General features: G+C 40.5%; 1 protein-coding gene across 3 annotated transcripts in view; it reads right to left on the reverse strand.

The window, feature by feature from the left end:
* Positions 1-9335: 9335 nt before the first annotated feature.
* Positions 9336-16260, reverse strand: part of crb1 (crumbs cell polarity complex component 1) — a 143564-nt gene continuing 136639 nt past the window's right edge. For 2 of the 3 annotated variants that reach the window (XM_080195848.1, XM_080195847.1), the window contains exon 12: positions 9336-9830. In XM_080195848.1, coding sequence (XP_080051974.1) covers positions 9609-9830 — 222 coding nt within the window. In that variant the 3' untranslated portion in view covers positions 9336-9608. Of the gene's footprint in view, positions 9831-10779; positions 10833-16260 lie in introns of all 3 variants that reach the window. The other variant, XM_080195849.1, reaches the window with a different exon arrangement.

Genomic DNA, 16260 nt, shown 5'->3' on the forward strand with positions numbered 1-16260 from the left:
CGCACAGACCCAAGCCAGGTATTGAACCAAGGTCCCTGGAGCTGTAAGGCAGCAGTGCTAACCACTGTGCCACCGAGCCACCCTTCATCTAATACTGAACTACTTCAGTATCTGAGGAACCATAAATGGTGCTGAAAACTGCAATTATCGGTGAACATCCCCATTTCTAACCTTTTGTTGGAGGAAAAATCATTGACAAAACAGCTGAAAATATTTGGATTTAGGACACAGCCCTAAGGAACTCCTGCAGTGTTGCCCAGGCTCTGAGATGAATGAACTCCAACCACCACAGCCATCTTCCTTTGTGCCGGGTATGACTCCAACCACCAGAGGGCTTTTCCCCCGATTCCCATTAACTCCAGTTTTGCTGGAGCTCCTCAATGCCACACTCGATCAAATGTAGCTTTGATGTCATTCTCACCTCTTCAGTTCTTTTATTCATGTTTACACCAAGATTGTAATGAGGTCAGGAGCTGAGTGGCCCTGGTGGACCCCAAACTAGGCAAACTCAGTAAGCAGGTTATTGCTGAGCAAGTACCCATCAATAGCACTGTTGATGAGCCTTTCCATCACTTTACTTGAGTAGACTATGATCAAGAATGGATTGTTGGGGCAGAAAGCGGCCAATTTGGATTTGTTCTTTTCAGTACGGGACATATCTGTGAAATTTTCAACATTGTTGGGTAGATACCAGTGTTGTCGCTATACTGGAACAGCTTGGCTAGGGACAATCTGATTCAGATTGCCACTCTGTGAAAGGTAAAGCCCAAACTGCTAGATAAACCAGGTTGCTTATTTATGAGACCTTACCTCACCTTCTAAAAGTTGGAAGAAATGCATGATAGTAGGTGCAAAATCATAGCAGTAATCTTCCATGAATGCTTTTGGATTATACTCTTGAAATCACAGGAACTGAGGTCTCTTGGGAAAGCAGTTGGTGCAGTGGAGTCTGAGAGAATATTCTGAAAGATCTGTCACCTAAACAGACCCTTGACATACAGAGAAATAGACCTGATCTATGGCAAAGTTGACCTAAAGCAGGGAAGAAACAGGGCCAGAATACCGTTCCTACACAAGATTACAACTAGAAATAAAACATCACACAAGCTTCTGACATTCATCAGGCTTCAGTGTGCATGCAAGGACTTTAAAACCACACGTTTAAAAAAAACTCAGCAATGACTAGTAGTTGAGATTTGCAATGTTTCACAAGCAGGGCTGCTGAAGCATGGAGTAGACCACTAAAAGGTTCCTGAGCGTGCTTCAGCAATGGAAATTTGTGAATTACTCATTGCCATCCCAAGCTGTCTGACCATTAAAAATTGAACTGCTGCTTGAGAACATTTGTGCATCTGCAGTCGAATTTAAATTTCACCCAATGTAAGTAAACTGTGTACTACTTGGTAAATTGTACTGCAGCTTTCAGTCTCTAATTGGGTAATTGAAGGGTAATTTACATGGATTTGTCGTAGATGGCTTTTGGAATATTTGATCATATCATGCTGCACACACTAATCTTTCTGCACAAATTCCTATCAAACATCTTTAAAGGAGCAAATTGACACAGCATCAACTGTTTAGCGTGTGTTCCACATGAATGTAATTCAAATCTTGATCTTGTCAATTCTGTGTAAAACCTTTTCAATTGCTGTGATCCCCTTGTCAATCAAAATGTACATTACTTGGCTGAATTTTCCTGTGGGTTTTAGGATCCCCAATATCAGGACTAAATGCGAGTCCCGAGCCCACACTTTACCAGCACTACAATCCACCAGGAAGCAGTCTCCGAACTGAAACCCTCTGTGTTGGCTGTCCTATTATGGACAGCGAGCTGGCTGCTGATACTGCAGGTTCATGCAGAAGGCCCACAGCTCTGGAGCCAAGGCAGTCCTTCTAGGAGAGGTGGATGCTTCTGAGGCAGGTGAGGTCCTGAAGGGTGCCTCAGCACGGAAGCACTTTCGCTGGCCAATGTCGAAGGGCTGCACTGAAGCCTCTCAAAGTCAGTAGGGCCATCAGGCTAAGAGAGTAAATCCCTCTGCCAGCTTATTCCCTGTCAGCACTGCAGTATTTAATCTCAAAGGCCCCTTCACTGAGACATGGATCGTTTTGCTCTGATGACCATGAATAAATCTAAATTAACATCGAGCACCGGCCTAGCCAGTCCAAGCCACTGTTTCTAATCTACTAAATTCTCCTCCCGTTCTTTCACACTTCTTAAAATGTTTCACTCCATCCTCAAAATTACAAAGCCAGTGCTCAGAATGGTTGGGGCAAATCCAAATCGATTCCTTGCTTTCTCCAAAAACCATATTCAAAATCCAACTCATGGTCCCCACAAGAGAGACCAACAAGATCCAAATTGACAAGGCATTGCACCCCATCTTGGGCTCAATCTGATGCTAGATCTTAGCCAAAAGGCTAAAGTTTATTGGCACAGCCCTCTCTTTCCCTCCATCATGTATTTCCAGCTTCCCACTGAATGCTCCTCATTGTATCCTAAAGTGGGTTTAGAAATCTGACTCCGCATTTTGCCTTGAATGGTAAACTCTGGATACAATAGTTAAGGTATAAATGTTAGAATGGAAGCTTAACCAGCAGCCATAACAGTTTCCCCATAGCTCCCAATGCATAATTCAAGATGTAATAAGAAGTATCCAACAAACAACCACACAAATTGATGGAGCAGAATGAATTTCACTATCACTGGAAATCAGCTTTTGTTTAAACAGGAGCCTGTCATTATCCTCCAAACATTTACTCCAATTCCTTTGTTTGCATGAGGAAGAAAAAGCATTGGCAAAAGATTATATTTGGCATAAGGTAAACACCAAGTGTAGAAACTGAATAAAATGGTTTTGCAATTTAAGATTTTTCCTGAAAACAGCTTGTGATTTGAGCACTTATCCACTTGTAGTGTGAAGCTAATAACACGTGAGTTAGTGATTTCAATCAGTTCCTCTTTAAGTTATTTATAACATGCAAGCAGATCAGTAAGCAATGCAAGATCATTTGCCAGAGAAACATAGTTTATTTTGCTCCATATTATATTTACAGTGATATTAATTGTTCTAAGCACCAAATATCTATATTAAAAAGGTACTATATATATATTTGATTTCTAAAATCAAGTACAAAGTTGAAAGATCATTCCGTGCATAATATACAGACATTTTTCGGCACTATTGTTACAGACACATTGCGAAATAGCATGTTGAGAACTAGCATTTGACCAAACTAAAAATCTGAGTAGTCTTTTGGAGTCAGTTGATCACACTGTGCATAAAGGTTTTTCAATCAACTGTCAAATCACTTTGATAAATCATTAAGGTATTTACTGGCTCACCATTACAATAGCATTAAACAGTTGAAAACAACTGGTAGGTATTTTTACTAATGCTTCAAGGAAGATTACTAAAATCTGTTAAAATGCTAAAACAATTGTTTTTTTATTTTAGTCTGGAAATAATGTAAAATAGGATGCGTTTTAGTCGTACTGTATTCTTCTCGCTTCATAATCATAGTAGAACATGCAGAATCAAGATTGGGAACTTCAATTCATGGAGTTACTACAAAATGTGCAATTTTAGTTTTGATTGTTATGTGACTCTTATTTCAGAGCAGAAAATAAAATTCCCATTTGTCATTTGTCAAATTTGTAACATTATTTAATGTGTTGGATCTATTTGTATTGTTAGATGAATTATTTATTCATAGGTTCTTTGCAGTCACATTCTGAATTACTAGCAGAGTAGGACAAAATACTGTCTGAGGGAGCAGGATTGCAATGATAAAGACTTGAAGAAAAATGTTGGGGGAAAAAGGTGATTCCAAATGTCAAGATTGTTTATTTCTGAATCCTTTCAGCCTATATTAAGAATTTGCATTATATCCTCAATTTGTTTTTGCAAAAATTGAAAAGAGTTTGTGTGTCAGCTCTGGAGAATACTTGTAATTTTGATGATCCAGTGAATTTTCACTTATTTTAATAACAGCATTGATGTTTAAATTGAAACTTTAAAGTTAGATCATGAAAAATTCTCCCTGGACTTTAATTTATGTTGTCAGTGAAATTTCTGATTTGCACATTTGGGCTACTAATGAGGAATAAACAAAATTAATCCCAATAGAAGATTTATCACAAAAGACCAGAAAAAGATGAATTTATAGATCTTTATCTCCTTTAAAATTGATATTAGATGTATGTAAACGAGTATATGAAACATTTATACACAAACATGCCACACTTTCATTTCAGGGCCTGTTTTTAAAAATCCAATGTATTTTGAAAAAAAATAATCAGCGAACAAATGTGAAGCTAACAGGTTGCCATTACTAATCCAAATCAAGGTGACTTAGCTCATCTTTGGAACAACTTCAATTCATTGCTTACACCACTTTGACTAGAATTAGTTGCAAGCAACTGTTGACCTTCTCTGTAATACTGACGAGTAAAATGTAGTACAATTATGAAACATACACTAAACACAATCATCTATTTATCTATTTCAGTTACAACATTGCAAACATTTGGCTCACAAGACCAGACAAAGAAAAAACTTGTAGTGACATTCCAATGAGTTTGGTACATTTATTAAAACACTTAACACTTTGAACCAGAACCTAATCAGGTTTGCCATTTCTTTGTTTTCTAACACACTTGGAAAGCTTCAGGACTGAGAACTGTGCCATAACACTAGGATATAGAATTAAACAACTTGGATGTGTTTAGAAGTAATTTTCAGCCCAGATAATTGCTCTCAAATAAGTAAACTTGTTAATTTAACTGAACATTTTGACTGTTTAATCTTAAATACAACTCAGGAATTGCTTATTAAAGAACCATTTTGCCACAGATGCTGCCTAACCTGTTAAGTGCTTAAAATAGTTTCTGTTTTTATTTCCAGTATCTTTATTTCGAGTCTGGGTGGGATTGATGTCATTGCAGGTTTGATGGGCCGAACGCCCTCTTTCTGCATTCTAGGTACTCTATGATTCAGAACTTACCCAACGCTTGTTTCATTTTCTTTAGATCCATCCATACTTTTATAGGTACACTGGTCCTTTTGAATTCATGTCCAAAAACAATCTTTTATGATTGTTATCATCTTTTGTGTTTGTTAAAAGTGACAATGTATTCAATTTCCTAGGATTTATCTCCCAATGGCCACTTCCAGCTCTCCTACAGAAAAATTAAATGCTCTGCTATGGTGTAAACTCTACCTCAAACTCCAGGTGGACAACTCCCGTTTTCAAACCTGCTATGTGTGACACCTCTTTGAGTGTGATTGTCAATTTAGTCAAAATAACTGGGAGGTTATTAACGATCAGGAAAGACTGAACAGGCACGGGCTTCTCTGGTAAAGAGAATGAGAGAACCCAATAGGGATCTTTAAGATTATTAAGATATTTGATAGAGCAGAGAAATGTTCGATTTGTTTTTTTTTGAGATGGGGGTCCAATATTGGGAATCACTAGTGTAAAGTTTATTTATTTGTCACAAGTAAGGCTTACATTAACGCTGCAATGAAGTTACTGTGAGATTTCCCTACTCTGGCACCTGTTTGGGTCAATGCACTTAACCAGCACATCTTTCAGACCGTGGAAGGAAACTGGAGCACCCGGAGGAAACCCATGCAGACACCGGGAAAAAGTGCAAAACCCAACACAGACAGTGACCCAAGCTGGGAATCGAACCTGGGTTCCTGGAGCTGTGAGGCAGCATTGCTAACTACCATGCTACCCACCAATATATGGGATGGGAAACACAGAAGAAACTTCTTAGTGTGTTTATAGTATGGAATTTGCTACCATATGGCATAGCTAAGTGACTATCCTAGATGCATTTAAGGAAAAGTTAGTTAAGTAAACTAGGATGGAAGAAAGAGAAGGAATTGTTGAAAGGGAGAGATGATGACGTGTGGGAGATAGTTTTTATAGAGTTTGTGAAGCATAAACTCTGACATTAACCTGTTGGGCTGAATGACCAGTGAAATTCTCTGTAATTTGCAAAAATTGGATATGTGCTGTGCATTAGTTAGTTTCACCCTGTTGTCTACTTTAATAGCTCTGAAATAACATTGACCATGTAAACTCACACTGAGGAATGGTAATCAATCTTAAACACACATGCACCTTAATTCTAACCACAAATAATAAATTGATCTGACACTCCATGTATATTTGTTCTTTGCATTTACTATCACCAATTAATGCTGCTGAAAAAAAATCTCAAGTAATCTTAGAGAACAATGAGAACATTTGGCATCAGAGTAGAAAATCATTTTTAAAAATGCAAATTAGAAGGTATTCAGCTGATATTTCTATTTGTGTTAGTTGAATATGGAAAGTACTTATTTTGCTTGTTTTAAGATGAGCATATGTTTTAAGATGAGCATATGTTTAATTGATATACAGAGCTAAAAACAGTGAGAGGAGCTTTTGAAAATGCATGTTTAAAAATGCAAAACTATCCCACTTCAATCTTAAGTCAAAAGCTTCTTTCACTTGATTATCTTAAAATCTATCCCAGTAAAGGCTGAAAGTGGCATCTGATGCATTTAGAGATGAAAAGAATAAATAATAGTAAATCTGAAATGCGAACAGAAAATACTAGAAGTAAAAAGTATCTAAAAAGAAAAAAGACTGAGTCATCATAGTGACCTTTCATTTCAGCTCTGAACTATTTCCCCAGCTTTGATTTCTTTGAAAGATTTGTTTGAGATTGGTGTATTGAGTTCCGTGACAACAGCAGTTTATTCCATTTGACTCAAAAATATCTTCTCGGATTGTAGTTTTATTTTGCGTTATTGTTCATAAAAATAGTTAAGCAGTAAGTTTTCCCAATACTTTTAAAAGATTCCAGTCTGGATTTTAATCGACGATGCCTGGACAGAAAAGGGTGGGTCCAGTTTGAATGAACATTTGAAACCCTGCCCAACTTTAAGCTTCATGGATATTTTCCTGTTGGATGGCTTGAGTTAAATTTGTGCCAATGGATTAAACCTTCTCTGGGATTGTTGTTGGTGCAAACTCAATGGGCTGAATGGCCTCTTTCTACACTGTAGGGATTCTATGATTCGTAAGTTCATAAGATATAAAAGCAGAATTAGGCCATTCAGCCCATCGAGTCTGCTCTGCCATTTAGTTTTAGCTCTGTCTTCAATAGAAAAGAATTTGACTGTTGTTTTGCTGAGCAATGGCTCCCAAAGAATGAAAGGATGGCTGCTCTAGATCCAAGTGATGCCCAGAATTTGTGACATAATTGGATCTCCTCCAATTTGTCCAGTTGGAATATGTTAGTTAAGGCATGTTGCTTGGTGGTGATAAGTAAAATAAAATGCTACCTTAATTAATTTAGGTTCATCCATTTACAGGAAAAACCAAAAGTTAGAAGAGTGTTGAAATAAATATACAGGAATCAGGTGGTCGATCAGTTGGGTCTAAGGTTGGGGGGGTTTGGGGTCCACGAATCAGAGGATGTTTCTTTAGCGGCATGGTTGGAAAACCACGGGAGATGGTTAATCGGGGCTGGGGAATCTCATTGGGATAGGAGTAGGGGTGTGTCCATGGGGTGGTGTCGGGCGTGTGGGGGCGAGTCCCATGGGGGATTGACTTGGCTGTTTACCAGTTATTTAGGAGCTAGAATAGGTTTTAATTCTTCTATCTTTTTCAGAATAACTTTTGAGGTAACCCAGGCAGACTCATCCAAAGTTGATGACTTAAATCACATTTTTGGATGGTTCCCAGTGCAATGCAATTGCCCAGAGAAAGTTAGCAAACTCAACTATTATATCCTGAGAGGAATTTCCCTATGCGTTTTTGGATTTCAAAAATTTGAGTCACTCAAGATGATCTCCCATTCAGGGCCAAAACCCTCCTCTCTGATCAGACAGAAAAATTCACACTTGTTTTCTTCCAATTTTTCAGTGAATGAGGATCTGCAGAACATGGCCAGTGCAAGAAAAGTTGGAGGGAGCAGTGGAGAGAACCCGCACAGAAACCGTGCCCCTTTTTCATAACACTAGCTGCCACATTCTGGTTAATAAAAATTTTAAATATCCCAAAAGCTGCTTCAAAACGCTATGAGGAGAAGGTAAATGGATAAAGGAATAGGATGTCAAGGGGTTTGGGTGAGTGACATGGTAGTGTAGGTAAGGTAAAGGGAAAGGGTGGGCAAGTAAGGTAGGTTAGTAGGGCAGGGTGGCAAAGTTGGGTCAGGTCGAGGTGCACTGGGAGTTCAGCAAGAGTTGGGTGGTTGAGGTCCGGGCCGGGAGAGGAGGGGGTGGTCAGTTGAGTTGGAGGGTTGGGAATGGTCAGGGAAATCAGATGATAATGTGGGGAGGGGGGTGCGGTTGGGGAGCAATTGGGTGATAGAGGCTAGTCAGGTCAGATCAAGGGTTGTTGGGGCATGAGGTTGGTCAGGTTAAGGGATGATTAGGGTGGTGGTCTAGTTCGATTGGGGAGAATCGTGGGGTCTGGGAGATAGATCAGCATGCATGATTGGGGGTCGGGATTCATTTCTGTAGTTACCCAAATATTGGACTAGTTTTTAATCTAACAGTTCCTGGATAACATGGTAAATAAGTCAGAACTGGTAAGTCACAGACTCCAATTCAGACTTTTTCAGAGCATCCCAGAAAGCATGAGAATTGCCCATTGGAAGTTCAATGCGCTGGAGTCAATGAGCTAGGACTTTTAAGGAGTCCTATAATACATTGGTTGGAGGGATGCGGAGGTGGTGTGGATGTAGGATACATATGGTCTCCCTCCTCCCTAAATAAAGAGGAGTTTTCTTCCCCCGCCGCCACCCCCCCCACCCCATGAAGCATCCAAGCTAAGGCTATCTAGAGCTTTACATTTTAATGGTTAGCTTCTTTCTGTATATATGTGTATTCTATATTCACAATGTCAATCACACACTTTCATTGTGAATCATTTTCCTTTGGCAGTTACGTGAAAAGGGAGAATTAAACTGGAACAATGTTTAATGGTATGTAGGAATGTTCAAGCAAGGACTTGGCAAGTCAGTTGGGTTAAACTGTATTTTTAGGAACTTCAATCCCTGTTAAAGCATGTGTCTTCGGGACTCTGAATTAGATGGCACCCTCAGCCTGCACATAGAACAATGATACATTGGAAACAATTTGCCAAGCTCATTGTTCATTCAGATAAGCCTCTCCACTTGCGGTGGATGCACCATGTTCCACATCTCAACTCGCGACCCCTCCTTCTCCTGCCGGCTGGGACTGTACGCGCCGTGTGTTGCTCTTTTATTCAGGGTCACAATGGTGGCAGTGAGGACTAGAAAGAAAATTAACAGCAAGGCCACCGTGACCAATACAACATACAGCAGAATCTCTGATGTCCAGGTTTCCACATCCTGCCGACAAAGAGTCAAAAAAAGGTTAAAAGGTTTCCCTGTCAGTGTGAGCTATGAAGCTGCCGTGGTTTCAAGAAAACACACACCAACTCTTCGTGCTGGACAGCTTTGTAACATTGCTCTTCCTCCCAACTCATTGAGTAGCACAGGGAATACCTGGGATGTATGACTTCTCCTATTCATTCCACCATAAAACCTCAAGTCTTGATCATTAAAGGGCCTGAACATATCAGATAAGGCGCTCTTCTGGCGGTAGCTTAAGTGTATTGTTCATCTCCATCCGAGATCCCGTCTGCTCTTGGTTGCTTGGGCTGTAGTTCCCTTCAGTCTGACGTTTCTCACGCAGTTTCAAAATGAGAAAAGTCAGAATGATGGCTAGAACGATCACCCCACCAATAACACATGGTGCCACAATGGCTGCTATGTTTACTTTGTTAGGTGGCGGAGTTGTCTGTAAAAATAAATCATATTTTCATTATTAGAAAGCTTCACTCAAATGGGACACACTTTAATCTAACCAGTGTTTGTGACTCAAAAGCCTGACTTGATTTACTGTTTCAGTTTATCCTTTTATCTGCCTGAAAGCAGATACAATTGTATCTTTCAAAAGGGAATTGAATAAATGCTCAAAAAGAAAAGAAAATGCAGGCCCAGAGGGAAAGAGCAAGGAAGTGGAACTCATTGGACAGCTGTTTGTCAGCTCAGCTATGATCGGCCAAATAGCCAGCTTCTGTGCTGTTTGATTCTATGACTATAATGGTACCAGCTATCATCTTTTCCCATTGCCCTCACTTACATGTGTGATGCTTTAAACCAAACCAATGGAGTCCACCAGTTTATCACCAAGACTGGACTATTGCAACTGTGACTTTGAGATTTATATTGCACACGCCTCGCTTCCCTAACTGACCCAGGCCTCCGTGGTTATGTAACACTGATCAGACAATGGGCTAGTTCTAGATTAAAGCCTAATGTATTATTTCATGCATAATGAATTATCACTTCTTGTATCTAATTCAATACTTGTTATGAGAGCGATGGCCTTCTAGATCAGAAACATTTCCACAACAAAAGCATGAAAGGTTTTGAAATTGCAGTCAGGTTCTCTCAAGTGGCACTTCTGCGTGGATACATTACCAGGATAATGCTTATAATTGCACTAATTTGTCTTCATTTTAATTGAAAAGGAATCTTAATAGCTGCAGTGTTGATCATGGTATTAATCCAACAGTATCCTGTTAGTGATAATTGGAAGATCAATTGAGATTTCAAAGATAAACATGTATGGTCTTACAGAAGCAGTTTTTATTAAATCCTTTGTGAATTGTACCTCAGAAGCTGAGTTAGACTGAAACCATAGTCTATCTTAACATTAGGTCAAGTTAAATCTATTAACTTACAGACGATGTGCTAGCAGCATTTGTTGATTGTGTAGAATCTGTTATATTCTCCGCTGTAAAGGAACCAACACTAGCATGAAAATGGTACTATGATGTTGAAAATGTGTAACTTGTTAAAAACTTACCAAATGCTAAGCAGAAATGACCAACTATTCTGTCAAAATGACTACAGCTTGTGCATGTGTAATGTATTTTCATTGCAGTATTAAATCAAAGTGAGGGATTGATCAGTTAATAATTCCAAAATGGTTGGGGCAGTTGACAGCTGTTAAACAAATCTTGCTAATGTTGCCGATAGCTGTATTTGCAATGGAGGTGTCTGAATCAGATTGGACAACACCGCTGTACTGATCCCTGCCTTCCCACAGGCAAAAGTTTCCTCTCTGCATTTGTACCAAACACAGAAAGTTGTCTTCAATCATAACAGGCTGCTGGTGAGATTCTAATAAAGAAATCTGCCAAATCTTCACCAATATTAGAAATCTGAAGGTGGTCTCTTGGACTAAGTGGTCATTTTTTCAAATATGGAGCCCAAATCTTCCAGTCAATGTCAATGCTCAGCACATTGATGCTTTCATGAGGATTTGTGCATCCCAAACCTTTTATGACTTTTCAGCCGTAACTTTTGATAGCAGCTGAAGCATCCAAGGATCAGTGCAGCCTCATAGGAGAAGACGGTCGGCCATCGGAAGATTTTTAAAAATAAAATTCATTCATGGGACATGGGTGTAATTGGCTGGCCAATGTTTATTGATGGTAACTTATTTTGTAATTTGTGCTTGTGTCTTTATATGCTCCATTTGTGAACTGAAATCCCACTTACCTCAAGAAGGAACAGCGCTCTGAAAGCTAGTGGCTTGTGCTACCAAATAAACCTGTTGGACTTCAACCTGCTGTTATGAGACTTCTTACAGCATTTATTGCCTATCCCTAGTTGCCCTTGGAGTGCATTTGAGCATCAACCATGTTGATGTGGCTCTGGAGTCACATGTATGCCAAACTGGGGAGGGACAGCAGATTTCCTTCCCTGAAGGACATTAGTGAACCAGATGGGTTTTTCCGACAATCAACAATGGTTTTGTGGTCATAAGTAGATTCTTAATTCCATATTATTTTAATATAAGAGACAGAAGAACACAGGGCCCACCCGTTTTCAAAGTAGTTAAAGTTTATTTATTTATCACAAGGAGGTTTACATTAACACAGCAATGAAGTTACTGTGAAAATCCCATAGTCACCACACCCCAGCATCTGTTCGGGTTCACGAAGGGAGAATTTAGCACGACCAATGCACCCAACCAGTACGTCTTTTGGACTGTGGGAGGAAATCGGAGTACCTGGAGGAAACGCACACAGATAAGGGGAGAACGTGCAGACTCCACACAGCAGAGACCAAAGCCTGGAATTGAACCTAGGTCCCTGGCACTGTGAGGCAGCAATGCTAGCCACTGTCACCATGCTACCCTCTTCATGTAAGTTTTTAAAGGTCTGAGTCTTTCAGTAAGTGAGTTAATAAGTAGGTGAGTAACGAGCGAGTGAGTAAATGAAGAGGTAGATCGTGGATGAGTGGGTAAAGTTGGTGAGTGTGGGCAGAACGGTGACGCAGTGGTTAGCACTGCTGCCTCACAGCACCAGGGATCCGGGTTCAATTCCGGCCTTGGGTCAAGTGTCTGTGTGAAGTTTGCACATTCTCCCCATGTCTGCATGGGTTTCCTCTGGGTGCTCCAGTTTCCTCCCACAGTCCAAAGATGTATGGGTTGGGTGGATTGGCCATGCTAAATTGACTCTAATGTCAGAGGGATTAGCAAGGTAAACATGTGGGGTTGCGGGGATAAGGCTTGGGTGGGATTACAGTCAGTGCAGACTCGATGTACCAAATGGCCGCCTTCCGCACTATATGAGTTCTATGATTCTTTGAGTTGGATAGGCAGGTGAAGTGAGGAAATGGTTAGGTTGTGCAGCTGGATAGGTGTGTTAGGTGAGTAAATGAGTGGGTAGTTGGTTGGGCGATGGTCAGAGCGAGGTGAGCACAAGGAGAATGTAGTTCGGTGGTTAAGTGGGTAGTCGCGTGTGGGAGGCCCGTCAGGTGGTCAGGGAGTAGTTGGGCATGCTGGGAAGGAGGTTGTCAGATAGTCAGGGATGATCAGGTTGGCTGAGGTGGGGGGGTAGGTAGTTGCATGTGGGGGAGGCTGATTGGGTGGTCAGGTGTAGTCAGGTGAGCTTGAGGGGAATTGATTAGGTTTCTGGGGGAGTAGTTAGGTCAACTTAAGAGGTTTAGTTGGGTCAGTTCAGGAGCGATTTAAAGGGGTAGGTTGTAGATCCAGTTGAAATATACAGGTTAATCATGAAGTTAGATCAAATATAAAACCATGTACCATTTCCTGGGTATGCAAGTATTCAACTACAGGATAGCCATAGCCAATCAGAATGTCAAGGGATATGAAAATAGACCCAGTTGGTCTAACATATGTAATAAAAAGCTGAACTGAAACTATTCTTGTTATTTTTCAGGGGCACAAGCAGAACTGACCTCCAATGAGGGTACAACTGTTCTCAGATGGCAGAGGCTGAGACGCAGTACGAAGGTCTGGGTTTGTATGCAGCAAAGTAACCAACAATTATCAGCGTATCAATGATACCTCCAATGCAAAACAGTTGAGACCTAGCTTAAACCTGGAAGTTAATCAGTTCAATGCCACAATCTAATCCTGTTCTACAGAAACCAGTTACCACCTTTGTAAACCTGTCAAGGAATATCATTTTTGCCAAAAAAAAATTGGCAAACCTGTTTAGTTTGTTTGACTGAAAACACACGATGCAATCGGATAAACCAAGACAAAATATGTCGTTGCATTTGTTACACACAACAGTAGCAGAATGATACATGCTTCTTATGGCTCGACATTTTCCAACAAAATGGACAAACCTTTCCAAACAATTTTTTTGCCTTTAAAAAGTCATCTTAAAATTGATGACATCCTATTTGTACTGCAGACAGATCTATGGGCCCTCCCTACCTTTGAGTGTGCTGCAGCCAAAGGCTGCCCTGGTAAAGGGAACTTCACTCCTCCGCCCTGCTCCTACTCTCCCACAATGATAGTCTGCCTGCTTTTTCTGTTTCGTTATTTCAAAATTTAAAATGCCCTCTTAGTTACTTACCCTCAAATGCAGGCTTCTGCTCTTCTCAGACTGGAAGCCCTCCGATTGGCTATCCAGCTTTGAAACCCTGCCTGCTGCCCTTATTTGGACAGGGAGATTATCTGATTTAAATACGGGGGGGTGGGGAGGGGAAGGGTACCTCCTTTGTGAGAACCACAATGACTGAATATTCCCCCCTGAGCAGGGTTCGAGAGTCAGAAACAGTCCTTGTTTCCACAGATGGCCCCCTTCCCCAAAGGGAGACTTCAGCCCAGGGTGTCTGTCAGCATGCCAATTAGACTGCGTACTACCCTAATCAATGAAAATGAAATCCTCCCTGCAAGTATTCTAGGTCTGAAATGTTAATGTCTTTTTAAGCATGTATTATATATGTGGCTGCATATACTTAATTTGATTAAACATAAAGAAATTTCCTTTTATTATTTTGCTTGTTTCCATGTGTTGCTTGGGTGGATGTTGCACAACATTAAACTGAAGGAATGATAACTTTCCTTTTAAATTTTCAGCCAATTCTCCCATTTGCCACTCCTTTTTCTTTGCCTTTCTCCCTGTCCTGTTGTTGTTTTAAATCTGTTACAGATTACACAAGGGCCTGTTTTGTGCATTTTTGGTCGAGATGAGTAAGTAAATCCTCCCCATGGGATGACCAATCTCCCTCATGTAAATAGGGGGTCAGTAAGTGACACACATCGTTGTCTTTCTATTACCTGAAAGTTTCAATGGGTGCATAAAGGTGCCTCAGAATAGCGTTGATGTTTTATGGAGAAAACTAATTCTAAACTGATGGTTACATTCCTTGTGAGTTATATTGTTGCAAATGCTTGATTTATTTAAACCATCAGTTCCCAATTTGCAGATATTCTTATATTAATTTTAATTCTGTCATTTAATATTTTCGTTACACTATTTTAATGATTATTGGTGCATTGAGTACACAAGGCAGTTTTAATAATTTTATCATCCGTTACATTAAAATAGAACCACAGAATCCCTACAGTGCAGAAGGAGGCCGTTTGGCCCATTGAGCCTGCACCAACAACAATCTGACCCATGCCCTCTCTGTATCCCCACCTGCTAGTCCTCCTGACTCAAGGGAGCAATTTAACATGGCCAATTCACTTAACATGCACATCCTTGCACTGAGAGAGGAGACCGGAGCACCCGGAGGAAACCATGCAGACACGGGGAGAATGTGCACACTCCACACAGGCAGTCACCCAAGGCTGGAATTGAACCAGGGTCCATGGCGCTGTGAGGCAGCAGTGCTGACCACTATGCCACCCAATAGGATAGGCTATTTTTGAAAGAGTGGTATGGTGAAGTAAATCAAAATATAAAAAGCATTGATGCATTGTTTTAAGCTAGTCAGGAGGACCAAAAGACCATAGAGAGAGTAACAGAAGGACATAATTCAGGAAAGTATTATAGCCCTAGATACGGGAATGGAAAAATCTAAAGCTGAATGGAATGTCCAACGTGAATGGTGTTAACCATCCATGATTTGGAATAGTACCCTTGAAAGTCATGCATAATTCTAGCTGAAAAGTGCTGATCACAAAGGCTGGCTTGTGACAGTTTACAGCACAGGATAAACTTGTTGGTGTGAGATGTTAGACTTTCCGCTAACTGATATTGATAGTAGAAGCCAAGATAATTGGTAATCATGAATGATATGTTCCTTCTCAGGATCCACAGCAGGTGAAGTTCTACAGAGATGGGAAAACAAACTCCTAGAATATGCGAGAAAGCAACTGGAAATCGAATTTTATATTGGAACCAGTGTCATCAGAAAGAAGATAACGTTCTTGAATGTGAACTTGAGGAGTGGAGTACAGTATTTAAGGCAGAGACGTCAAGGGTAATAATCTCAGAAGTACTGCTGAAGCCATGCCTTGAGCGAAAAAGATTAGGGGCACGATCTTACTGGCCGTTCACGCCACACTCCCACTGCAGCAAGGTCGGAGAATTTGGCAGCCTGCCAAACCTCTATTCACTGAAGCGGGATGGGAAAACACCGCTGGTTTTAACGGTGGTAAGATTCTGACTGAAATGCTATGACTTGAAAAGTGTGGTAGAAGGGAGGGTTTCAGTTACAGAGGGCATTGAGACAAATTTTGGGACAAGGGATGCCTATTCAAGGAGGAGCTAGACTGGTATTGATGTACTTGCAGTGAGTGCATTGGGAGTTGGGGGAGGGCATGGTGGTTAACAGGCCAAAGAAAAATGAATTACCGAGAATGCTGGAAGTTGAAAAGAAACAGATAAGCCCAATGTTATGGGACAGATGACAGGATGAGTATATAGTGATATGAGGAGATTATA

Source organism: Carcharhinus amblyrhynchos, chromosome 9 (assembly GCF_965287045.1).
Source record: "Carcharhinus amblyrhynchos chromosome 9, sCarAmb.v2.hapA, whole genome shotgun sequence".
In the NCBI taxonomy this organism is placed as follows: Eukaryota; Metazoa; Chordata; class Chondrichthyes; order Carcharhiniformes; family Carcharhinidae; genus Carcharhinus; species Carcharhinus amblyrhynchos.